General features: G+C 34.0%; 2 protein-coding genes across 2 annotated transcripts; both read right to left on the bottom strand.

Moving 5' to 3' along the window:
- Positions 1 to 1,248: 1,248 nt before the first annotated feature.
- On the bottom strand, positions 1,249 to 3,744 carry LOC139099517 (leucine-rich repeat protein SHOC-2-like). The gene is made up of 2 exons (XM_070651998.1): positions 3,634 to 3,744; positions 1,249 to 2,745 (listed from the first exon to the last, which is right to left on the bottom strand). Exons 1-2 carry the CDS (start codon positions 3,645 to 3,647, stop codon positions 1,356 to 1,358), a joined length of 1,404 nt encoding a protein of 467 aa, XP_070508099.1. The 5' UTR covers positions 3,648 to 3,744; the 3' UTR covers positions 1,249 to 1,355.
- Positions 3,745 to 5,273: 1,529 nt separating this feature from the next.
- On the bottom strand, positions 5,274 to 9,741 carry LOC139099507 (esterase E4-like). Its single transcript, XM_070651979.1, has 10 exons — positions 9,676 to 9,741; positions 8,333 to 8,438; positions 8,156 to 8,261; positions 7,864 to 7,948; positions 7,767 to 7,772; positions 7,430 to 7,699; positions 7,329 to 7,364; positions 6,570 to 7,262; positions 5,716 to 5,742; positions 5,274 to 5,654 (listed from the first exon to the last, which is right to left on the bottom strand). The coding sequence occupies exons 1-10, from the start codon at positions 9,724 to 9,726 to the stop codon at positions 5,361 to 5,363; spliced, it is 1,674 nt and encodes a 557-aa protein (XP_070508080.1). The 5' UTR covers positions 9,727 to 9,741; the 3' UTR covers positions 5,274 to 5,360.
- Between the last annotated feature and the right edge of the window lie 17,197 nt (positions 9,742 to 26,938).

Here is a 26,938-nt window from a genome sequence, read left to right as displayed (position 1 = left end):
TATTTTTGAATTAGTAACGATATAAAAAATTTAAATTGCTCAACTGTCATTTTTTGAATTTAGAAATATTTTTGACCGTTATTTTTGAATTAATAACGGTCAAAAATCATTCAAAATTGTTCAACTGTCATTTTTTGAACTTCAAAACATTTTTGACCATTATTTTAACTTAATTTCATTAAATCCACAAAAACAGCACTACAAGTGTTTAACTAACTTGAACAACAATTTCCACATCCACAAATCCACAAACTACCATCAAAATTCCCCAAAGCATAGTGCATCCACAAAAACTCCATCCATACGTCCATCATTAAAATTTAAATAATTAAAAAAAAACTCAGCAAACTTTTGTTTTATTTTTTTAAATTTATTGAATTTTTTTTTCATTAATTCTTCTCACAATACAATAATCATTAAATGCAGATATATATATTTTTTTCAACAATCATGAATATTAAAATATCACGCAGTAATGCACCAACAAATATCAGCAGTAAAATAAATGCACTGCATAATTTATTAAAATTAACAATTATATAAAAAAATTAATTGCAACTGTGATGTTTTATTAATTTTCATTTAATAAATAATGTATCAGCATTGGGAAAAATATAAAAAAAAATGCTGTAGTTTTGGCACTTTCAGGTGGTGTGTCTATGTGTGGTGGAACAAAAAATGAGAGTTGGATGTCAATTTAATGTAAAATAAATAAATTTAATGTCCATTAAGTTTTTGCATGATTGTAATGTTATAACTGTGTAATTGAGTGGGGTTGGGTTCACAGGTGTGACTGATATTGGAATAAACGGTCAAAAATTTAACAAAAAGGTCAGAATTGAGGACAAAAGTTCAAAAATTGAACTAAAATGATCAAAAGTTGAACTTAATGATCAAAAATTGAACAAAAATATTCAAAAATTTAACTTAATGGTCAAAAATTGAACTAAAATGATCAAAAATTGAACAAAAAGGTCAAAAATTGAACAAAAATTGAACAAAAGGTTCAAAAATTGAACAAAAAGGATTAAAAATTAAACAAAAGGTTCAAAAATTGAACAAAAAAGGATCAAAAATTGAACTAAAGGTTCAAAAATTGAACAAAAATTGAACAAAAGGTTCAAAAATTGAACAAAAAGGATCAAAAATTGAACAAAAAGGATCAAAAATTGAACAAAAGGTTCAAAAATTGAACAAACAGGATCAAAAATTGAACAAAGAAGTTCAAAAATTGAATTAAATGCGGAACTATTTTATGTTTAAAACTCATTTTCTGGTGGGTATTTTAACAAAACTAAACTTTTATTAATAATCATTTCATCCTCAATAATTCACAATAATCAACATCTCTGCCTCTAAAAATCTCGCATCAACAGATGCATAGGATTCTTTCCAAAACCAACATACTTAAAGTACACAAACACAACACCACAAATAACATTGAAGAACAGCGACACAATGAAGAAAAACATCAATACACCTGAGCCTCCCTCAGGACATACTTGATGATCCCCTCGGTGACTTGGTGCCGCACAATTCTTTTCTACAAATTCCTGTAAACCTCCATCGACTAAGCCTGTGATATTAATATTTTGTTCCTTTAATGTATCAATGATTTGTGGAAATTCACTGCAGTCAAATAAGTTGTCCTGAATGTTGAGTTGCTTGAGATTTGGAATCAGAACTTTTATGTATTTCAAATTGTCAATCGACCGCAAATTCGTTCGTTCTAAATTCAGATCTTCCAAAGACGTTGCAGCTTGTCGAAAATCAAAGATTTCTAGATTATTATGTGACAAATCCAGCACTTCAAGGTCTTTGAGATTCTTAACTAGACGTATTATAGGTCCATAATCTACAACATCTAAATTCGATAATTTCAGTTCCTTCATCGCAGATCCAAGTCCAAAATTAATCTTAAACTGCCTCTCATTACTGTCAGATGCATCAAGCACCTCCAAAAGTCTGCTAACACGCAGTGACTCGATGAAATTGGCACGAATGTTCAGTTCCCTAAATTTGGCATTATTGAAGTTGAATTGTCCTTCCAATCTGTTCCGGCTGATGTCAAGAACTGCCAAATTTTGTATCATGTTTGGATCAATAGTCTTTAAATGATTATCATTAAGGTAGACTTCCTCAAAATCAAATGAAATTCCCGCCAAATCACCTCGAATTTCTGAAATTCGATTGTAATTTAAATGCAGAATTTTGACACTTCTGATGGCATACAGGAAGTCCTTCTCAATGACTTCAAGGAGATTGTTAGATAAATTAAGATATGTCAAATTACTGTTGTAGCTGAATGCTCCAGTATCGATGATTTCTATGAAATTATGTGATATGTCCAAATTTCTCATATACCGAAACTTAATGGACAGATCCGTTGGCAAGCTATGGATTGCATTGTTGGACGCATTTAATTTCATCAATTTATTTGTATTGGAAAAGTCCATGCCATCAAACCTTGAAATTCGGGTGTAGGAAATGTCAAGATCCTCAAGATTTATGTACGTTTTAGTTACTTCACTTGGCAGGTGATACATCCTTGAATTATTGAACTTAATTGTTGTAATTTCTTTAAAATTTGGATCATTTAATGGTGACAAATTGTATAATTCACTAGGACTTTTGACACCGTTGAAGATGCATGTCGGGGAATTTGAAAAGTATCGAATGCAGTTTTTGTCTTGAGCCGAGACATCAGCTGATAACTGAATGAATATGGCTATCAAAAGTTGAATTCTAAAAATATATAAGAAATTGGAATATGTATTGATTAAAATGGATGTGGATGATGAATAGCTTGTGATACAAATTCTCGATATCATTTTGCAAAGAAAAATCATTCACCATCATTCACATTATCAAGAAATTATACGGTTTTTGAAAGTAACAGGTGCCTGTTTAGCAACTCTGGATGATGCAATAGAAATATTTAGTAGTACAATACTGAATTTTACTTGGATGTATCGTTTTGTTGGCCTTAGAGACATGAGTCTAGCTATATAGAGTGCTACTCTCTTAATTACTCAAACCCCTCCCATTTTTGGACTAAATTCTTCAATTTGTAAGAGTTTTTCACGAACAAAAACCACAAACCCCCTCCCTCAGCAATAGATTCCTGATCTAGCTATAGGTGCTCGGTACCGGTCTCGGGAATTTTTCGAGACGAAGTTGTTGTCGTAATGACTGTTTTTGTCCTAATGTACGTTTTGCTTTCCCCAACTCTGTACACTGCATGACCCAGAGTGTGTATATCAATGCAATTTAACTAGTCACAATTTTTGTGTCGCGAATCACACAAACCGAGGTGGTGTGACTAGAACAGCGAAAAAGCACTCGAATCCAACATGACTTTCCCTGAGAATCGAACCCGGGACCTTTGTGTCGATTGCACGACTTCCTAACCAACTTGGGCATTCCTACTTTTTCGATGCTTTTAAATAGTTGCGATCCGTACAAAAATAAACAGAATCCTGATTTAAAACACTTTCGCATTCACAGGAATGTCTTTAATCAAGAAATTCCAATATTTTAGATCAAATCCCACACTTTCTGAACATTCTTCCTAACTCATTTCCAACAATTCCTCTTAAAACTGCAATAAATGCTTTAATAATCGCAACTTACAATTTAATATTCATTTAATATTTCTTTATATTTCAATTATCCCGTGAACTTCACACTTCTATATTAAATATTGTACTGAAAACGACAAAAATAGACTGCAGCATCTCATTCCTTATCGCATATTTATTGATTTCTTTGTAGGAGCTCATAATTATCACTTTCTATTGAAATACTTACTGCTATCAATACACAAATATGATTTAAAACTAGTAATGAAGCGGATCACGCTTCAAAATTTCACACAAGACGAAGATCAGAAACTGATTAAAAATTTGAACAATATAAGTTTATGAAATAAAAAATGATTGTGCAAGTAATTAACTAAAATTATTTACATGGATAATAACATGTACAGTTATACTTTCAATTTTAAAGTAGCTTCGCTCGAACTGTTTTTCTTCTCACGGCAACATATTTTCATAGATATGCAGTTTCTAATGTTTGAGAAAATACAGAATATAGATCACTATACGAGCCGGGCTGAGCTTCGCTCGCCCGACTTGGGTAGATTACAGTACTTATATAGATCACTATAAAGCCGGGCTGAGCTTCCTCGACTTGGGTATCACAGTACTTATATAGATCACTTACGAGCCGGGCTGAGCTTCGATCGCCCGACTTGGGTAGATTACAGTACTTATATAGTCACTATACGAGCCGTCTGAGCTTCGCTCGCCCGACTTGGGTAGATTACAGTACTTATATAGATCACTATACGAGCCGGGCTGAGCTTCGCTCGCCCGACTTGGGTAGATCCTTAATAGATCACTATACGCAGCTCCTGAGTACAAAAATTAACATTCGTATTGTGTATATTAAAAAGTATTTTGATAAACCTTGTTAAATTCACTGTTTTCTAAAAATTAAGCACATTAATGGATAGATATTTCCAATATTACATTTAATATTTACATATACTTCAAGTATTCAAAAAAAAACTCAAAAAATGGAAAAAAAAATTTCAGAATTTCATAGGATTCGATTCCCAACTGAAGATTTTCCAACAGCCAAATCCTTATAAATTATTTCAATAATTTGGATAAAACATGCATCAATTTTAATCGAAACTTACAATTTCTTAATTGTTCAATTTAATACACGTTTCTTTATATTTCAATTATCCATTTTGTGCCTCAGTGGACTCTCATGACACTTCTCGTGTGATAAAATTGTACTGAAAACCGAAGTCAACTTTGTGTTAAATTGACTTTTCGCAGCATCTCATTGCTTAAGGCATATTTATTGATTTCTTTGTAGGAGCTCATAATTTTCACCATTTCTAGGTTGAAATTTGAACTTTTTTACGGCAAGGCTGAGGCTAAATCAATACTGTAAAACAAAAAACAATATGATTTAAATGATTCCGTTTATTTTGAGACTTATTTCTGAGTATTTTTGGGATTTCCCCAAGTGTTATTCGTACTTAAACAAGCTTATTCATTGGTTATTCCTAATAATAAACTGGGTTAGGTGTTCCTTGTGGTTGGCAGGATCGGCTGGAATCCGTTTCTACTGTTTGGTCCCTAATTTTGATTTATAAACGCCGTTCAGCTATAGTATTCCGTACAAAACTAAGATTCGAACTCAACCCGAGCCCAACATCCCTAATCCAGGTTATTCAGACCCAACAAAACTCAAAATTTTATAACATTTGCAGCAGTTTATTGTAAAATCAATAACAATATCAAAGACATTTCATTATTCAAAAATCTTCAAGTTCCACCAATTTAATTAGGATATGATGGATTAAATCTGTTTTGGAACGAATGCCATGGATGTAATCTACGATCATAAGGTGCACTTCTAACAGCCAAATTCTCATTAATGTCCAAATATTCCTCATTTGCCAATGTATAACGGCTCCATCTAACTGGAATCAATGAGTCAGTAACTGGTGTGGGATCTCCGAAGTTTGCAAAGTTTGTCCACATTCTGACCATTCTACGTCTTGTCAAAGCAGCAGCGTTTGTTGGAAGCATTGGCAATGGGAATCGTGTGACGTCAAACATGTAGAAAATGTCCTGAAATTCATGGAGACTTAGTAAATTTGATAAGGATTACATGAAAATTTTTATAGCTTACATCAGCATGTACTGCACCAGGCCAGTCCTGAGGAAATAAGAAATAATCAGTTAATTAAATTTCAAATTTATTATTTTATGGATGTGGTCAATTTCTTGGGTATACTCAAGGGATCGACACGTCAAATGAGTCGTCATCCGTCAAATACGTCTACCCAACATATACGTCGACCCATCATATACGTGCATCGACCCGTCTTATGCGTCGCCCCATCTTATGCGTCGACCCTTCATTTGCGTCGACTCGTCATATCTGTCAACCTGTCATATGCGTCGACCTGTCATATGCGTCTACCCATCATATGTGTCGACCCGTCAAATACGTCGACCCGTCAAATGCATCGACCCGTCAAATGCGTCGACTAGTCATATTCGTCGACCAGTCATATGCGTCGACCCATCATATGCGTCGACCACGTCAAATGCGTCGACCACGTCAAATGCGTCGACCACGTCAAATGCGTCGACCACGTCAAATGAGTCGTCACCCATCATATGCGTCGACCCATCATATGCGTCGACCCATCATATGCGTCGACCCATCATATGCGTCGACCCATCATATGCGTCGACCTGTCATATGCGTCGACCTGTCATATGCGTCGACCTGTCATATGCGTCGACCTGTCATATGCGTCGACCCATCATATGCGTCGAACCATCATATGCGTCGACCCATCATATGCGTCGACCTGTCATATGCGTCGTCCCGTCATATGCGTCGACCTGTCATACGCGTCGACCTATCATATGCGTCGACCTATCATACCCCGACAAATTGAACCAAAATAATGTCAATCAGTATCTCATTCTCAATGCTATTTGCATTATCACCAAAAAAACAATTATACTCACCGTCAAAAGCAATAATCTCTTAATCATATTTAATGAACCATCAAAGTCGAATTTATAATAGTAAATAGGTTGTGTTTGACGTCTTGCATGATAACGAACACAACGATCGACAGCATATGCAAAATGATGATCACTCATCATTTCTGAATAATTGAATCGTGTTTCCATTGTTGGATGTCCACCATTAAAGTAAATATTTCTCATTGTTGTTGCAACTTCATTAACTTGTGTCGTTTGACTTGGTGCAAGGTTAAATGATGGATGTACATAGAAGTGTGGATTTGTTGCAAATTGTCCCATAGCTGTGCTATCAAACAAATTCTCACGGACCATAAACAAGCTCTCAACAGACATAAATCCAATAATCAATGGCATTGTAAGGATGTCACCGCGATTCATAATATTAACAGGTGTATCAGTAAGGAATCGACTTTCGGGTGAGTTTGCTGGTTCAACATTTGGTACGAACTCAAATGGTGTAAATCCACGTGGTACGGTCAAGTCAAGCCATCCACCTTGATTGTCAACAAGTCTTTGGAATGGAATATTTCTCAATTGTGTAACAAGATCAGTTGTTGATGACCATGTAAGACCCAATCGACGTCCAAGTGCTGTAGCTTCATTTAATGGATTTGGTTGGAAGCCCCATGGTGTCGTGGTAACACCTGACTGCATAATTGCGCGATTAAACAGCTTAATTGGATAAGATAAAGCATTTAATTAAGGATTACAAATCAATTTAAATGATAAGATACATACTCCTTGGCCAAGTCTTGTCAAAAGAAGATAATGAACCTTAAAAAAATAAAAGATTATGAATTAAAATGTCTATAAGAGTTAGTCATGACGTCATCACTTACACCGACTGATCCAGCACTTTCACCAAAAACTGTAATTTGATTGACATTTCCACCAAAGCTTGCAATATTGTTTCTGACCCATTCCAAGGCTGTAATCATGTCCTTCATACCCCAATTACCTTGTGCAGCTGTATCACCCGTAGCAAGGAAGCCCAAAATTCCAAGACGATAATTTATGGTAACAACAACAACATTTCCGTCATTAATGAAGAAATCAGGTCCATAAATGAAGCTATCACCACTGCCGCCCGTAAAGGAACCACCATGAATCTATTTTTGGATCAATTATTTTTATTACAACCTTAATGTTGTGAATTATTAATCCTCAATTACTTACCCAAACCTTTTTTTGTTGTGGATCGAAAATTTTTGATGAAAAATAAGAAAAAAAAAATTAAATTTCATAAAAAATTTATAAAAATAGCCATCCATACCATAACGGGTCTATTGGCAGTCAATGATTGTGTATAAACATTAAGGAACAAACAATCTTCGGCACCGCCTGCTTCCAATCCAAACCTAATAACAAACAATTTTTTTACTCTCTTTAAATTTAATCACATTAAGGCAGGGGTGGGCAACCTTTTCATCGCGGCACACCTTAGTGGTAAGCCTCAACCGAAACCGTACATGGCGTACGGTTCCAAACATTTTTGGTGTGCCGCGACTCAAAAGTTGCCCACAACTGCATTAAAGAAATGAAAAATAATATTTTTTTGTGCTTACCATCCAGCACTTGGACATGTATTTCCATGATTCGAGGCATCACGTACACCACTCCATCCACGATGTGGAACGGGATTTCTAAATCTCAAGGCACCAACTGGTGGTTCTGTTTTTTTTAAAGTGAATTATTAAAATTTAATAATGTTTGAAGCTTGTTGAATTTAATTCATTTCCTACCTGCATAAGGAATTCCTTTGAATGCAAGGTATGTGGGTTGAGTAATACCCGATGATGTTCGAATTCCCTGAAGTTGACCTTGGGGGATTGTCACAATTGGACGATCCTGTGGAATGTTTTATGATTAATTTTACAATAATTCTTTTGAAATGGGGATTTGAAGAATTTGATGGGAATTTTTTGTTGGAGTGACGACTTTTGAGGCTGGAATGGAATTTTTTTGTGGATGTTTTGAATACAATCTAAATGTCATAGTCAGAATTGAATGCAGCGGCGGGCTTGACGGCAACTCATCAATATCTTTTTCTTAGACAAAGCTGTTCTAGGTGATTCAGAGTCTTGTTACTGCCGTAGTGACTGTAATATGAAAATATTCTCGATCTGAACACATTGTAATGTTTTGGATACGACGTTCAAATGGACAGTATGTATAAAATCTAATGGCATCCACTTGACAGTGGTTGCTACTTGGCAGTGTAAACTACTTAATAATCAGGTTATTTGAGACCATGAATCACATTTGATCTGTACAGTCAGCGAAATAAGTAAGGAGTTGCTTGAAAGTCTTTCTTGCCGACTTGATTTCTTTGTGAATATCATATCAACATGTGCCGATCTTATCGATATCTTTGTTTTGATGTTCAGCTGTTTTGTGATGTCATAAATACGTCACAGATCATATCATGTACATTATCAATATGTGTATAATAAGCCTAGCTTTAGATTGTCGCTTTGTGGCTTTCATGCTTAGTTATCACTAAGATATTTCGGAAGTCACACGATGTAGAAAAAGGCATTAAAATTTGGCTTAGACCGGCTTGATACTGGCCTTGACTAGATTCGATAAAATCCGATTCCAAGCAAGATTCACTTGGGTCTGGGATTTGTCTTTTGCTTTAAGCCATGAGTCTTCCAGGCTAGCGATTACTTGCTTCAAATGCTGATTTTACATTATTTAATCCATAGTTCCATCGTTAACTAGAAGTCACTATTGTCAATTTTACGAAATTTTATCGTGTCACCAACACAATTTTCCAAATCTTGAAGTTGACACGCATTTCATGTGAAATTCGAATCAACTTTTCATACAAAATCTAAGTAGACTTTGAGTTTCACAATTTTGAGATTGATGAACTCCTTTAATATCCATATGGGTGTTTGTGAGGCACGCGGAAGTAAATTATCGGACCGTAATTAAACTTGGTCTGAATTACGTCCATATTGGCAATAAGCACAAGATCTTCCTTTGCTCAATCCAATGAATCACAAAAATAACTCCAATTCCAATCACTTTCAATTCCAAATTCCCAGAACTTTCCATTCCAAAATTCACAAAGACTTACCTGCCCGTAGGCAATTGCAAACACAGCAGCTAAAAGGAGAAACTTGAACATTTCTCGAAGAATAAAGCCGAAAATTCAAGAAACAAATCATTTTATAGACGTGCCTTTATCTGATTGATATCTCATATCACCAAAAAACAGAGGATTATTGGAGATTTTAAACGTGAATTATCTGGAACTCGTTATCTCGGCCACACTGTTCGTTTTTATCAAAAACTGCTGTAGGATGTAAAGATAATTATCATCATTCATGGGAAATATCCACCAACACAACACAAACGGTTGAGGAATGTGTTCCGAGCTGTACATTGAAAGGTGGATTGGTGGTTGGTTAACAGATGGTATGAATTGAGATGGAAATGGAAGGAGTGTAGGATGAGTTGTGTAGGTGATGAGATCAATGGAAGATAGCTCGTTCAGAGTGTATTTGGTACGTACTTAGGAAAGGGGGAGGACGGGGTGTTTTTGGGGTCAAACCCCTTTTTTTTTGGAAAAAAAATCATCAATTTTCTTTGGCTTTTTACAAGTTGACTAATTTACTAATCGTACCCGCTGACTACGGCAACGACTACTGCCCTTTAGGCTGACTACGGCCTGACTACTGCCCTGTAGGCTGACTACGGCCTGACTACTGCCCTGTAGGCTGACTACGGCTTGACTACTGCCCTGCAGGCTGACTATGGCCTGTCTACTGCCCTATTGGCTGACTAAGGCCTGACTACTACCCTGTAGGCTGACTACGGCTTGACTACTGCTCTGTAGACTGACTACGGCCTGACTACTGCCCTGTAGGCTGACTACGGCCTGACTACTGCCCTGTAGGCTGACTACGACCTGACTACTGCCCTGTAGGCTGACTTTGGCTTGACTCCTGCCCTGAAGAATGCAATATACCCTCTCCTCGAATGTACTAGCCATCAAAAGTGAATAACCTCATAAAAACCATTCCAATCCGCATCATCATACCATAAATCACATCAGATGAACCTCCAAAAAAAAACGTAACCTCTCAGCATCACCCCTCATGTCAATAATTTACTCGGGACTTGTGTTTATTTCATATAAAAATAACAACATACCATCAAAAAAGGCATGAGAACGAGAACCAAAATGTGCTGACTGTTTGCCATATAATTTTTATAGTCCACTCATGGAACAGTTATTTAATGGACGTCCAAATATTGTCACAACCATGACAATTTTTATATATATATAAACATGTAAATAAGCGAAAATTACCAGTTAATTAAGAAGAATATTTCATTAATTATGGAAAAAAAAATGTCATCAAAAAAAAAAAAAAAAAAAAACATTAAAAATCATGAGCATTAAAAGATGATAAATTGATGCTTAATTCAGTTTTCATGTTTTAAGTACTTTAGGAATGACAAAAAAATATAAAAAAAAAAGTTTAAAAAAAAAATTATGAACAAACAAAACGCAGCGAAATTCATGATAATGAAAAACACGATGACAAGTTAATTTAAGAATTTTTTATGACATAAATCATATACAAAAAGAAGTACAGGAAAAATTATGAATGTACTCGACATTATTGAGCGACTTCAGCGCATTTTTGTTCCAGCCATCAGTAATTAGTGAAACACGAATCAATTTGATTTTAAAATTTCTAACGGTTTTTTAAAATTTAAATGTTCAAACAGAATTTAAATTATTAAATAGTTTTTTAGAATCTAAAATTTCTAACGGTTTTTTAGTATTTAAAAGTTCTTAAGGGTTTTTGAATTTAAATGTTGTAACGGTTTTTAAGGAATTTAAACTTTCTAACAATATTTGTTAATTTTAACTTTTTAACGGTTTTTTAGAAATTTGAATTTTATAAACAAAAAATAGAATTTCAAGATTTTGAAGATTTTTTAAAATTTAAATTCAAATTTAGATTTAAATTTTCTAACGCTTTATTCAAAGCAACGCTTTAAAGATAATTTTCTTTTGTTTATGAAATGAAAAATCATTAATTAACGTACATAGAGATAAATTTGACCTTCCAAACCAATTGATACCGGAATAACTCGATGGCACAAAGCTAATGCTTCAAACTAGAGCTTTCTACGAGGTCAGGTTGCCGAGATCTCGTCATTTACCCAGCCAGCAAGCCAGCAACCAGCAAGCAAGCTAACCAGTCAGTCAGTCAGCAGTCAGGCAGTCAGCCAGTCAGCCATCCAGCCAGCCAGTGCCAGTCAGTAACAGCCAGCTTTTCAAGCACCCAGCCAGCCAGTCACCAGCCAGCCACCAAGCCAGCCAGCCAGCCACCAAGCCAGACAGCCAGCCAGTCAGTCTGACAGCCAACTAGCCAGCCAAACAAACAAAGTGTATCATTAAGCACCCTTTTTTCTAAAATGCTCTAAAATCTTCCTCCCTACACGTAAAAATTAATGCTATGAGAATGTGCGCGGAGGCGCTAAGTCTCAAGAAGCAATATTATTATTGTTATTAGTGATACATACAAAAAAAAAAGACTTTTTGACTTTTTATTATTTATTCTTTTTTAACGGAGTTTGAAGACAGCAAGAAATGAGCAAGAGGATGAAAATATACACAAACTAACTAATTATGAAGGAAATATATAACATTGAAATGCTTCACAAGACAATAATAATGATGAATTATTGCCAAGACTGCTTGCCTATATTTGCTCTCTTTTATTTTGTCTTACGGCATTTAAATAAATAGAGAAATACGAAGGGAGACACACAAAATATAGGAGGAGTTGAGAAAATTAGTTCCAGATTACGCACTGAAGAGGCCAATATTGAATGTTTTGCTCATGCAAGGGAATGTGCTGTTTGGGTTTGTGTCGGAATTTGTATATTTTGAATTTTGAAAAAATAAAAACCGTTAAATTTTGAATTCTTGCATGCTACAAAAACCGTCAAATTTTGAATTCTTGCAAGTTAAAAACCGTTAAATTTTGAATTCTTGCAAGTTAAAAACCGTTAAATTTTGAATTTTTACAACCTAAAAACCGTTAAATTTTGAATTCTAGCAAAGCTAAAAACCGTTAAATTTTGAATTCTTACAAGTCTAAAAACCGTTAAATTTTGAATTCTTACAAGTCGAAAACCGGTAAATTTAAAATTCTTGCAAGCTAAAAAACCGTTAAATTTTGAATTCTTACAAGCAAAAACCGTTAAATTTTGAATTTTTACAAGCCGTTAAAACATAGTTTTCTAAAATCCGCAAAATTTTGAATTTTCGCAAGATTTTAATTGCCAATATAACTCAACAGTCCTCCCACCTTGCCACAGTTCGTGCCCCTAAATCATCATCATCAACATCCCAACCATATCGACCCAGATTCTGCTTTCTTCTTTCCTCATTTTTAATTAAACGCATATACACACAGCACATTCCTTTCCGCTCTATTTAGTTACTTTTAAGAAACTCTGGGATCTCTTCAATATTTTCTACTTCCGTTCCTGCTCGTCTCCTTTTTTTAAAAAAATATAAAATGAAAAACAACATTCAGGCAAGGCAAGCGTGCCATGGCAATATAGTGCGTTGATTTATTTCCTTTACATAAGAAATTATTAATATATCAGTATGTACACAGTGCATTAGTAGGGGAGCATCATGAGATGAAGGTTGAAAGTAAAAAATTCTTGCTTGATTTGGCATCGAAAATATTTCTTCTTCCTGACAACAACGAACCAAAAAAAAGGATTTCATCCCCATATAAATTATAATTTTTCCTGATTTCACTTTTATGGTGTGGGAAATAAAAATGAAAAAGTCATGAAGTTGAGAACCAGCACTGGGACTACCTGACATCGGAATGAAATAAAGTCTAAAAAGTTGCGAAATTCCTCGTGTTATTTGTCGATGGACTTAAGCGCATTTTTGATCCAGCGAACTATCCATAACAAGTGCACAAAAATACGCTAAGAACAAGATCCAGTAGAAATCAAGTCGCTTCCTCTACCTAAAATAAGATCCAATATAGTCCAAATCACTTCTTCAACCTTAAAATCAAGATCCAGTAGAATCCAGATCAGTTCATAATTCAGAAACATCCAGTATGATCCAGGATACTTCAGAACCCAGAATGTAAGATCCAAGTCCAGAAAACAAGATCCAGTAAAATTCAGGTCACTTCATGAGACAGAAAATCAAGATCCAGTAAGATTTAAAGTCACCATACAACAAATTCATGAATTTCATCATTTAACCGTTTTTCATATTTCAAACCTTTTAACGGTTACAACAAATTTCAAACTTTGCTCAGGAAACACTATGAAAACGATGGAAAACACTATGAAAGCAATGAATCACTGTGAAAGAAATGAAAACACTGTGAAAACAATGAAGAACATTGAAAAACATTAAATAACATTGTAAAGCAATGTAAAATATATAAAAACTTGAAAAACATTGTAAAACAATGAAAAACATTAAAGAACATTGAAAAACAATTTTAACACAATGGAAACACTTGTTTTTGTTTATGAAAATGAAATTTGTTAATTAAAGTATTTATGCGTTGATTTGAAATTTTTAAAATACCGTCGCCGCAATAACTCAACGGAACTGAGATATTCCTTCAAACCAGAGCTCTCAACCATGTCTGATTGCTGAGATTTCCAGTTCCAGCCGACCAAACAAAGTGTCTTATTAAGAAACAAGTTTCTAAAATACGTTAAAAATTCTGTTTCGTTTCATCTTTTAACCAGCAGGCACACACCCGTACCATACATAAAATATATATACAATATTTTCATACCCAGTCGAAAGAAGAAATTGAATCAAGAAAAAAAAGGATTGAAGGAAATAACCGCAAAAGGAAAGTGCGCCATAAATCAGGTTAAAGTTATTTATTTTTTCGTAATGTGAAATTAGTGTTCGAAAAATGAAAACGATCAGCAATAACCCTCCCGGGGCAAAATAATGTATAAAAAATTCATAATATTTTCTCGTTTTTTTTGGCCTGCAATTTTTTTTTTCCTTCTAATAATGAAAAAAGAAAAGGTCGAGCCTGTGCTGAGGGAATTTCCGATTGATTACTTTATTTATATGTATCTTCACATTCATTATATTTACTTTTTTACCCTACTGATGATGATGATGATGCAAAGGAAAGGAATTCTTCTTCAATAGTATCTGGGGTTGGGGAGTTGGGGAGGTCGTCGATCTGACTCGGTGACTGACCAATCGTCAAGTGTTTCACCTTCTCGTGGTACTTCCTGTTTTCACTAAGAACACCGCTGGCGACCGAAGCTGTGCCGGAATAAGTACTTTAAAGAATAGATTAAAAGCCTATTCAAACTCAAACTCCTCGCCTGTAGGGTGGCAGCCCCACAAACAGGCTAGGTATAGTAGGTTTACAACTTGCTATATCCGAAACTAAACTGTACAAAGAAAATTACAAAAGGATAATAGTATCTGGGGTTGCTTAAAAGTGACGTCAAGCAGATGAGGGGTCCGTTCATAAGGGCTAGAGACTCCAAGGTCCAGTACTTTACTCACTGCACTTTCATATAAATTCAACAAGTGCAGTGAAAGTGACACTTAGCCATTCACTTGTTACGTAACACGACTTTTTGAACCCTTATCCCCTACGAAGATTGTTACGTCATAAGTGAACGATGGCTTAGATCAAACTGATAAATAGGCAGCAACCATACCTCTCTGTGCAGTAGTAAATGTGATAAGCTTAGGAACCTAGACCAAAAATAGAGGCGTAACCCGGGGGGCCCGAGGTGTAGCCCGGTGTTGTTTGTAAGAAATTCAAAAATTTACGTGGGGTTTTGTAATTTTTGTTTCAAAAAACCATAGCAAAACGAAGAGTTGTATCCAAAATATGGGTTGAGAGGGGTTTGACCTCCTAAATCCCATTCTGAAAAAGTCTCTAGATTGGTTGAAGCATTTGATGAAGCAAAATCGTTGACGAAGCACCCTTACTCAGTCCAACAATCAACAAACTCGTACAGATCAATATGACTTCCATCAGATGACGTTGGCTTTATCACTATTTCTCGGAACTCGAAGTCAATTCAAAATTTGTATGGGAACTAGTCAATATTTTCCAACAAAATCTGATTCGACTTCAAGCTCTGCTGTTTCTGAACACCCTAAATCACTATAATTGACATCATATCCAAATAAACCCTATCTTTCCCCCCACCCCCACTTCTACAACTCTGTAAGAAAAGGCAAAGAAAGATTCCTCTTTTTTTCATAAAAATATAATATTAAATGAAAATTTATGGTTACTATTATTTGATAATGGAACACTGTGATTTCCCATCAAAGAAAGCACCATGAAAAAAGGAGGAGATGAAAGAGCAAGGGAGTATCATCGATTTTTATATGTAAATTTATGTTTGATACAAAAAAAAACATAATCTTTTATCGAATACTAAACGATGGAAATTGGAGCAAGGCGAGTTATGGCTTTTGTGAATTAATTGATGGGAAATGGAAGCGCAGTTGAGGATTTGATGGGGATTTTTGAAGAAGTTTGAAGCAATTTTAGTAGAATTTTGTAAATTAAAGAATTTAGTTGAATATGTATATTGATTAGATTATGAAATGCAATTAAGGTTCGAATCCTTCGAGTTTAATATGTTGAATTAGTCTTCATAAAATTGTTTTTTTTTTTTTTTGCAAAAATATTAGTAAGCATTGAAATTGAATTTTTTAAACTTAAATCAGCATTTTTGAATTTTTTTCAATTTTACTCCAAACAAGCCAAAGTTGAATAGAAAACAGCATCAAACTTGCCCATCCACAAACCCCACAAAATCCAAAAACACTCCCCAAAACCAAACAAATAAAAATTTCCAAATCTAAAGAAAAACAAGAAATAGAAAAGAAAACATCATTAAAGCACACTAAAATGTATCTTTAATAGATCCATAAAAATCTGCAATGAAGCTTCACTTTGTCGTCCCTTACTCATACTTTCAATATTACCTAATTATTTTCTGATGATGATTTTCTTTTCCTTCTTTATTTTATTGAAGAACATACAAAAATATCTCAAAAAAAAGCATTTCGTGCTGGTGAGTGGGAATGAAGAAGGAAAATCGTGTGGAGGGGATTGTACTTTAATGATGTCGGAGACTGTGACTTGTGGATGGAAAAGTCTTTAATTTTGTAGAATTTAAGTAAAACTTGCTCTTGTGAAGTTTATGATTTCATACAAAAATTTCAAAAAAATTGACATGATAATGTAAGGACAGTGGTGGATTCTGACTTAAGTAAGGAATTCGAACTCAAGTAAGGATTCGAACTCAAGTAAGGATTCGAACTCAAGTGAGGAATTTGAACTCAAGTAAGGATTCGAACTCAAGTAAGGATTTCGAACTCAAGTAAGGAATTCGAACTCAAGTAAGGATTTGAACTCAAGTACGTAATTCGAACTCAAGTAAGGAATTCGAACTTACAGTAAAGGATTCGAACTCAAGTAAGAAATTCGAACTCAAGTAAGGAATTCGAACTCAAGAAAGGATTCGAACTTGCAAGTAAATGTCAAGTTTCACCAAATTCTTTAGTTTTTGATACCAAACCTTCCACCATTGACGTCGAAAATCGCTTTATTAATTCCTAAACTCACCTCATTTATAAATGACGCCCACAAATACAGAAAGAAGACAAAATTATCGACGAGATGAACAGGAAAAATTTTGCTGAAATCATTATTAACTTGTTGGTATGCCATTTGTGACCTGAATTTCTAAGTAGAATCATTTACTTCTCTCTGTCCCTCAATTTTTATTTTTCCTTTGTTGCGCACTTTATTGCCATGAAGATTTTCTTCTTCCAAAAAATGTTCTTAAGTGTGAGGTCACCGCAAAATTGTGTGTAATACACATTACTACACTTTGTCAGGAGATAAAATTTATGACTTTTTTTTTCTTCTTTGCCTTCGTGTGTAAGGAAGTTAATTAACTTTATTCATTGATGCGAACGTGCATAAAGAAAAAAAATTTTTTTTTTTGTCTCCATCCACTTTTAGCTTACTGAAATTTATTTGATGCTCGTAACAAGCATGAAATATTTGTTTGTTTCTAGTTATTAATCCAATATTAATTTGAAGCATGTTCTTTTGCCTTTGCATTTTCACAATTCAACCTGTAAATTCTCGTTCTAATACAACTTTGACAGCCCGAGTGACACAAATAGGAAAATCTCGGCATCGACTATTTCATGACTCTGTCAAGGCACGATTATGGCTCGATAGGGTTCGGACAAAGCTCGATCATGACTCTTTCTAGGCTCGGTTAAGACTCGCTTAGGTTTATTCAAGGTTCGTCTATACTCTGTCATGTCTCAATTACAGCTCGACAAACTTTGGTTAAAGCTCGGTCACGACTCTCTTAAAGCTCGGCTATGGCTTGGCTATGACTCGGCTAGGACTCAACTATGGAACGGCTATGGTTCGGCAATGGTTCGGTTATGACTTTGCTATTACTCGGTTATGGCTCGGCTATGGCTTTACTATTACTCGGCTATGGCTTGGTTATCGCTCAGCTATGGCTCAACAAAGTCCGTTAAAGGTTCAGTAACGATAGTTTCAAGACTCGGTTGCAGATCTGCATAGTTCGGCCAAGATTCGGTCAAAGCTCGGTTATGGTTCGATCAAGGTTAAGTCGCAGCTCGACAATGACTCTATATAGGTTCAATTACGGCTCGGGAAAGTTATGTAACAACTCTGTCAAGACCCGGTTACAGTTCGATAAGTTTCGGTCAAGACTCGGTAACGACTCTGTTAAGGCTCGGTTACGGCTCGGACAAAGCCCGACTACAACTCGTCAAGACTCGTTCAAGGCTCGGTCACGACTATGTCAATGTACAGTCACGACTCCTATGAGGCTCCGTCATGAACACATTTACGAAAACTCTGACTAACACCAAATGACTGTCGCCTGCATTTGATGGTCATATGACTTTTACATGATTAAGCAGCGAAATAGCGGCAATAGTCAAGACTTTTACCAGCTATTTCATGGATACGACTGTTATTCAGTGTTAATAAATGAGTCCGTGATGTAAGCGAAGCATTTCCAATTTGTGTCGCTCGGTTAGGGGGTGTCTCTCAATGGAACGTATACTATATGAATTTACTGACACTGTAGTTTTGTGATAGGGAGAAGGAAAAAAAAACTTTTTTTTTTTTTTTGCCTTAACAAGCTAGCAAGCAAACGACATGAAATGAATTTTAATAATGTGCTTTTGTTTTATTAGAGTTTGTCATTCGATATGTTTATTTCATGAAAATTTTTGTGCTTATATTTCTCATAAAAGCATTAAGGAATGAGTAAAAGGAGTAAAAATACTAAACTTTTCGCATTAATTATCAATTTTAAGTTTTTGATGTTGACATTTATGAGAATTATTCGTTTTCTGCTGTCTTTTGTCGTTCGGTTTTATAAACTAAAGTCATGGATGGCATTTTCATGAAAAACTTTTATTTTTTTCTGTTTTAATTGCAACTTTTGCAATAAAATCTTGTTCGTAAGGAAACTTCTAATGCTTATGTGTGGTAGCAAATGTGGGATGCCAATTATAAACAAGGCGACGAATGAGCAAATATGTGTGATGTAGGTTAGGTTAAAGAAGTCATATTTGGTGGATGTGGCTGAATGAATGGATTTTTTGTTATGGTTTTATGGTAGACATTTGTCTTGAAGCCATCAAAAATTTTAAAATTGACATGATTTTGAAGTCATGGATACTCTATTGCGTCATCAGTGTTGGATATTATTTCTTGTTTGAATACAATGATAAGAATTGTACAATGAGCTGCAATGAGCTGAAATGTAGAGAAAACGGTTTAAGTGACCATTGTGTCACACTCTCTAGCAACCCTCAGTAGCTCAAAAGCAGGTTTCATAACCTACACGAGATACCAACCCTACACTAACCTACCAAAGATACCATCAACCCTCTTGCCCCAGACCTTGCGTACCTAGGACAGGATGAGGAAAGGTTACTAAGGACAGCTAGAATAGGGTAGGAAAGTATATTCAGGTTAGGATAAGAAACCGACCCTTAGAAGTAAGAGCACTTGACATGTAATCGAGAGAGCGTGGGTTCAAGTCTCGATTTGGATCATGTTGTTTGAATCTGTACATTTTCATCTAGAACACTGTTGTCTCAACTGCGTCCTGCGACACAATAGTGTGATATCAACAGAATGTCGTGTGTAATTTCAGTCATGCCTTATCACCAAAGTCTGTCGAGGTACAAAAATACGACGTGCACAACACTGCTCTAGAACTTTAATTGAAATAAAGATTCCGAACAACCAATATAAAAAAATTAAAAATAAACATTAGCTTTTCATACCATAAGGTCCATAGCTGCGCGTTTATATTCATTTCAACAACCAGCATACAGTAGTAATAAGAATTGACATGCTGGTAGAAATAATTGGCAAGAAGCCGCCATCTGCAGTAGGTGGCAACCTGCAGAAGTCAACTTGCGGTAGGAGAGCCACATTCATAAGGTGGACTGATAAGCGGCAAAACCCGACTTTTGCTAATTCTGATGTTCTTCATTGTTTAAAAGTGATTAGTAAGCGAAATCTTTAGTGACTTTAACTTGTTAATATCACATATCATGCACAGCTACGCATCTTTAAGGTCAAAATAGATAAATTTTATATTTTATGCAATTTTATGGAATTTAATCCAAAGGATGAAATACATAGAAAGTCTTGACATGTCAAAAATAGCCCAAGGCGAACAACTTATCAATATCTACCCATAATTGATCAAATTCTAATTAAAATTTTAAATGCTTTCAATATCTTTCGTCCCAAATCAATACCGAAATTCGCATCATAATCATAATTAGAGCATCATAATTGCTCCAAAAAACGTGCTTCATCCAAATCATCGTTGTTATTTAATTAAAAATCATGCTTATAACCTCTGCATGTCCATAATCTACCGAGAAAATTTTATTATCCCCATATCATCCTTAAATAATTAAAATAAAAGAATCTTGACCCTATTATACACAAAATTCTATCTCAACCCCAATTATATTTATTATTCATATTGTACAGTCAACATATCGTAGCTACCAAAGGTACACAAATATTTGCATACCACACATAAAATTGCAGAGAAACTTTACTTTTTTTTTAAGTTTTAACTCAGTTATTTAAAGTAACAAAATCGTATTTTAAAGAGAAGAAGAAAAACATTCTCTAATTGCATTAAATTTTCATTCTAGTTCAGAAACTTTAACACAAATAAATTGCGAGTAGAAAACTTTAAAATCAAATATTTTGCCTTTCTTTACTAACCCGAGAAAAACAAAGGTGAAGGAGTCTAGGCGCTTGCATTTGGAAGGCATTTTGAAGGAAAGCTCATTTATGACTATGTTAAAGATTCGTCCAGATCCAGGTCCAGATCACATTAGGAAGCCACAAGGAAACCAACTACATTCCAGAGCGAAGCAAATCAAATTGGAGCTTTCTCATGGATCTCAATGGTGAGTAGAAGTGGCTCGGTGGCGTAATGGTTAAGTACTTCGTTACATAAATATTACAAATCCAATTCAGTGATCATGGGTTCGAGACTCGGCATGGTCGCTGATTGTAAGATTCATATGTCCTTTTCTCGAACCATTTGTTGTAGAAACTCGGATTGCAGCCTTCATTTGTAGGCTAGAGACAATAAACTGATAAAAGCGTCATCAGAGGTGTGGTTCTAATCCCACTATAAACTGTGGGTCTCCTGATTATGGTGGTTTGACACGCCCTCACTCGTTAAACAATCATTAGCCGCGAAACGTCCTGGCGTAGTTCTGGATCTGAAAGATCTGAATAGCTAAGGTTCCAAGGTTTCTCAATGGATGTGAGAATCAGTACTCATAGAGATAGAGTCAAGTCGAATTGAGCCATCTGTTTCAAAGAAAATTTGAGTTTGTGTCGCTCGGATCAAATTGTGGCGTTAAGTATTAAATGAGTCTATATCAAGACGTTAATGCAGTCGAGACGTAGAATATTCTCATTTTGACACTTAATCGTGAGGCTGTCTTACGCCTTTAGCACTCTCAAAAACCAGACGAAGCCTTTCTTTTTTGTATCGTTCGGGTTTTCGCTATTGAAATACCAAAAAAAGTATTCTACCATAATTTCACGTGAAAAGGTAAGCAAAATCAGAGAAAAAAAAAAAATTTGCCTCACTTGTTAAGTAAAGTTAAGTTGAGTTGTTTGTTTGGTGAAGCACAAACTGAGGGGTTTTTAGCGCATTTTTGAAATTTTTTTCAAAAAGGTAGCTTAATAAGACACTTTGTTCGGTCGGCTGCCAATAAAAACTTTTAATCTAGACATCGTAGAGAGCTCGGAATGGTTTTAAAAGATCAGTTCCATAAAGTTATTGGCGCATCGGGCATTTAAAAGTTTCAAATCAAAGCATAAATGCTATAATTAACAATTTTTGATTTTCATAAACAACAACAAAAAAAACAACAACAACACGTTTTTTCATTGTTTTACAGTGTTTTTCAATGTTCTTCGATGTTTTAGCAGTGTTTACTGAACAATGTTTGAATTTTTTTGACCGTTATAAGGTTTAAATTATGAAAAACCGTTGAATGATGAAGTTCTTAAATTTGTGGAAGTTTTATATGGATCTTGTTTTTAAGATCTGGAAGTGACTTATTAATCAATTACTGATCGCTGGGACAAAAATGCGCTTAAGTCCCTCGATCAATAACACGAGGACTTTTGTAATTTTTTTTTTTGAAAAATATAATATATATTCCTGATGATGTTCTTTACAATAAATTATCGAACAAACAAATTTGCATGCAAAATATTTGTCTTTCTGCTTTTCTTTTCATGTTCGTCTTTATATTACTGCTGTAGTACCTGAGAAAGTATAGCTAACTCTCATTATTGAATCATAGATTTAGTTAGTATGAAAAAGGCTTAAGGTAATAAGAAGGTGTATATGGATGTATATACACATGCTTTTATTGTTATTGCTATTGTTGTTGTGAGTTAAGATAATATAAAGTTTGAGACATTTAAGGTAGATTTTACTGGAAGTAGCAAAAAAATAAGGCGTATTAAAAAAAGAAGTTACATTAATAACAAAAGAATACAATAATATTAAATTAATGTTTGGAAGGATTCGAACCCATTGTTTTTGAAAAATTGATGATTTTTACGACGTTTAACCAATTTGCATATAAAAAACTTTGACAGGAACTACTAATTTAATTTGAAAATATTAGTTTTAACTTGGTTTTAACAGATGCAACATTAATCGAACGACACGAATGAAGAAGGCTCTATCAAGGAGCTTTTAATGTTCCGCTAAACCTTTTAACACCAAATATAAGTTGCATCCATGTGGCAGCCTTTTGAATTCAACAAAGATCTAAACTCCCTGGATTGAAAAACTGTTTAAAAAACCAGAGAATTTTGAGCTCTAAATCAGTGGTATGCAACCATTTTTGTGCCACTGCATACGTAGGTGGTAAGTCACCATCGACATCGCAGACGACAAGCTGTTCATGACATTTCCAAAAGCCCATGAGGTTGCTAATCACTGGTTTAGAGTGTTAATAAAAGAGATTTAGCTAAGCCTACATAGCTCTGTGATGGAACCTTCTTCATGTGTCTTTTGGAACTTTAACACAACAATACTTAATTCTAGATTAATTCTCAATTCAATTAAAATAGTTGAGAAGGTAGAGGTCAAGGTTATGACCCTAATCAATCCCATTTTGATCAGTTCCATCCTCTAAAAGAACAGTATCTGAGGATAAGTTCCCCCATCTTCACTTTCATCTTTTCCTTATGTTCTCCTTTAAAGCACTCAACATCCACCTAAGCCAGTCAGTCATCCACACAGCACAACCTTAATAATTTTCAAAAAACATTTGTATTAAAACTTCTTAAAAATATTTTGTTGCTCTATTTCTTCCACATTTTTAAGGTAGAAAGAAATTGTTTATGAACAATGTTCCTTCTATCTTTCCTTAGCAAAAAAAAATGGAAGTAACATAAAAACACACCAAGAACATATACAACAAGCACAATTGAATAAAGTCATGAAGCCGTAAAATATCTTGACTAAACTTTTACCCATAAAAGTTATCGTTGATTTATTAAGGATCTTGCAAATTTGTAAGAAGAAACATTGAAAATTTTTTACTTCGCTCATACCCCGGCACTCTGTGCATACATACGTAGCTGAATTCATGTAATTTTCTTTGTCGTCTTATCTATGGAACTCCTTTATGTTCCATCTTATTCCGTTTTACAAGTTTGATGCGAATGTAAGTAAGATTAAATCAGGGGGAGTAATTATACATGTTATAACATTTTTTGGCATACATATAAGGTTCGTGTACATACATATATTAAATGCATGAAAAACTTTCTGCTTTTTTTTTGCTGTACTTTATAGCTTGAGTGTGCAATTTTATGTATTAGAAATGTGCCAGTGAATTTTTGTTGTTGGATGTGAGTCAATTAAGGATGAGAAAGTGTTTTGCATCAGAATTAATAGAATGATGCGAATTTTTCTGCATCAATAGTGTGTTCAGTGAAAAAAGATGCGAAATGTTTTGCTTCAATAATGTATTCAGTGAAAAAGAAGCAAAATTTATTGCTTCAATTTTGTATTCAGTCAAAAAGAAACGAAATTTTCTGCATCCATTGTGTATTCAGTGAAAAAAGATGCGAACTTTTATTGCTTCAATTGTGTATTCAATGAAAAAATGCGAACTTTTAAGCATAGATTATAAATTTAGTGAAAAAATAAAGATTTTTTTGCATCTATAGTGCGTTCAGTGAAAAAAGAAGCGAAATTTTCTGACTCAATTGTGTATTCAGTGAAAAAGATGCGAAATTTCTTTTCTGCTTAGGTTATGAATTCAGTTTAAAAGGATGAAAATTTTCTGCTTTAATTGCGTGTTCTGCTTAAAAAGATGCAAAATTTTCTGCATCTATTGTGTATTCAATAAAAAAAGATCCGAATTTTTTAGCATCCATTGTGGATGCAGTATTCAGTTAAAAAGATTCGAAATTTTCTGCATCAATTGTGTGTTCAGGAAAAAAATATTGGAAATGCATCATTTCTTATTTAGTGTAAAAGATGCGAAAATTATAAGATTAGTTGCTTAATGAGTAAGTAAAAGTTTATTAATTCTTTGCCTTAAAAGTATGTTCAGTAAATAGGAAGCAGTCTTTCCAGCATCGATTGTGTATTCAGTAAAAAAGATGCGGTTTTCTCGCATCAAAATAGCGTTCAATAAAAAAGACGCAAAACTTTAAAATCAACTATATATTCAGTACAAAAGAGTTAAAATTTTCGCATTACTTGTGCATTCAGTGACAAAAAAAGATGCAAAATTCTCTGCATCCATAGTGTATTCAGTTACAGAAAAAGATGCGAAACAATTTCCGCTCCAAAAATCATTCTCAACTGAAAAGACTCAACTTCCTAATACCAATTAGCCTAAAAACAACAAACTTTTCTTCTTCTTTTGGCACACCATATTCATTGATGCTACACATATTCAAATACTTCCTACTTCCCATGAAGATCAGGAATTTGCTCTTTTGACTTGCATTTTCTCTCTCGTCTTCTTGTTCATGCCATTAAGAAAAGTTTATCGAGGAATAAAACTTTTTTTTCCAAAATTTACATAAAGTTTAACGTTCAAAAATGTTCCAAAAGTGATTTAAAGCATCAAAAATATATGCAAGTCAAATATGAGGTAAAACTGTAAGTAATTAAAGTAAAATTACTTAAAAATGCACACACACGAAACTTAAATAAGTAAATTGAACATATTTTGCCTCAATTTTCTTGTAGGCACAGATGGAGTTTCCGATTTTTTTTTTTCTATTTTCGTAAACTTTTTCAATCTATTAAAACTTTTTTTTTTATTTTCGCATTCGTATTCTGCAGTTGTTTCATTCATTCTGATGAACATTCAATTACATAAATTCGAGAATTTGTCCAAGAAATGAAGAAGAGATGGAGAAATAGTCGAGAAATTCTATTCATGTCTGCCTATTAGGAAAAGGATGAGTACTCTTGTGGATAAACAGTATCAGGACTGTCATTTGGATGGACTCAGGGATGGACAATGCTACTTATGCTACTCGTGGGGGATGGATCCCTAATTAATTATGTTTAAAAGATTGAAAATATAGAAGTCAGTTGAGAATTTAAATTTTACAAAACCGTTAAAAATTTGGATTTCACAAATCTGTTATCAACTTGAATTTTTCGAAGCCGTTAAGATTTTGAAGTTTACAAAACCGTTAAAAGTTTGAATTTCACAAAAACGTTAGTAATTTGAATTCTACAGAACCGTTAAATATTTAAATTTTGGAAAACCGTTGCAAATTTATATTTTACAAAACCGTTAATATTTGAATTTTAAAAAAACCGTTAAAAATTTGAATTTTAAACACCCTTGAAAATTGGAATTTCACAAAGCCGTTGATAATTTGTACTGTACTATAATTAATATTAATAATTTGTAATTTGTATATTTGTGAATAATTTTGAATTTTACAAACCTTTTAAAGATTTAAATTTTACAAAACCGTTACAAGCAATTTCAATTTTACAAACCCATTAAAATATTTGAATTTTAAAAAACTGTTAATAATTTGAATTTTACAATAATTTTAATAAATTTGAAAATGGCAAATTCGATAGTAATTTAAATTTTGATACTTTGAATTTTACAAAACAGTTTAAATTTTGAGTTTCTAAAAGTCGTTAATTTTTCAATAATGAAATTCGAACTTACATCATGTTAAACTTAACACTTCATGGACTATACACTACAAAAATTAATAGCCATCCAGATCATATCCATTCAAATCAAATGCGTTCATCCATACCCCACACCCAACACAACTTTATCAAGTTCAAAAGCATTTTATTTTGATTTATTACGATAAATTTAATTTTGTTTGAATTTGGTTACGGCAAGAATTTTCTCATTAAAATGTATTATAATTCAAAACTTAATAAAATACAAATTTATTTCTCTCTTTTTTGTGTTGTGTGCTCAAGATGTTCTCAAAAGGTTTATAATCCAAAGAATTTAATTAAAAAGAATTTATGCTGCACAAAAAGCAAAAAAATATGAAAATTTCACATAAAAACATCTTAATTAATTCTACAAAATGCTGACCAAATTTCATGCGGTTACTTAATATATTCTGATAAATTATTACAAGGATATATCCTCGACATCATCTGATGTGAATATGTGTGTATGGATGTGCCAAAAAAAAGGGATC

This window comes from Chironomus tepperi, unplaced genomic scaffold, assembly GCF_022539635.2.
Source record: "Chironomus tepperi strain 1889 unplaced genomic scaffold, CSIRO-AGI_Ctep_v1 contig_472, whole genome shotgun sequence".
NCBI lineage: Eukaryota > Metazoa > Arthropoda > Insecta > Diptera > Chironomidae > Chironomus > Chironomus tepperi.
This window is presented reverse-complemented; position numbering and strand designations above follow the sequence as displayed.

Bases quoted from the DNA above. Each gene is read 5' to 3' on its own strand.
- LOC139099507 (XM_070651979.1), bottom strand. From the start codon at position 9,726: ATGTTCAAGTTTCTCCTTTTAGCTGCTGTGTTTGCAATTGCCTACGGG. The intron at 7,949-8,155 runs GTAAGCACAAAA...GTTTGTTATTAG, and splicing joins ACATGTCCAAGTGCTGGATG to GTTTGGATTGGAAGCAGGCG. The intron at 5,743-6,569 runs GTGAGTATAATT...TTATTTCCTCAG, and splicing joins AGAGATTATTGCTTTTGACG to GACTGGCCTGGTGCAGTACA.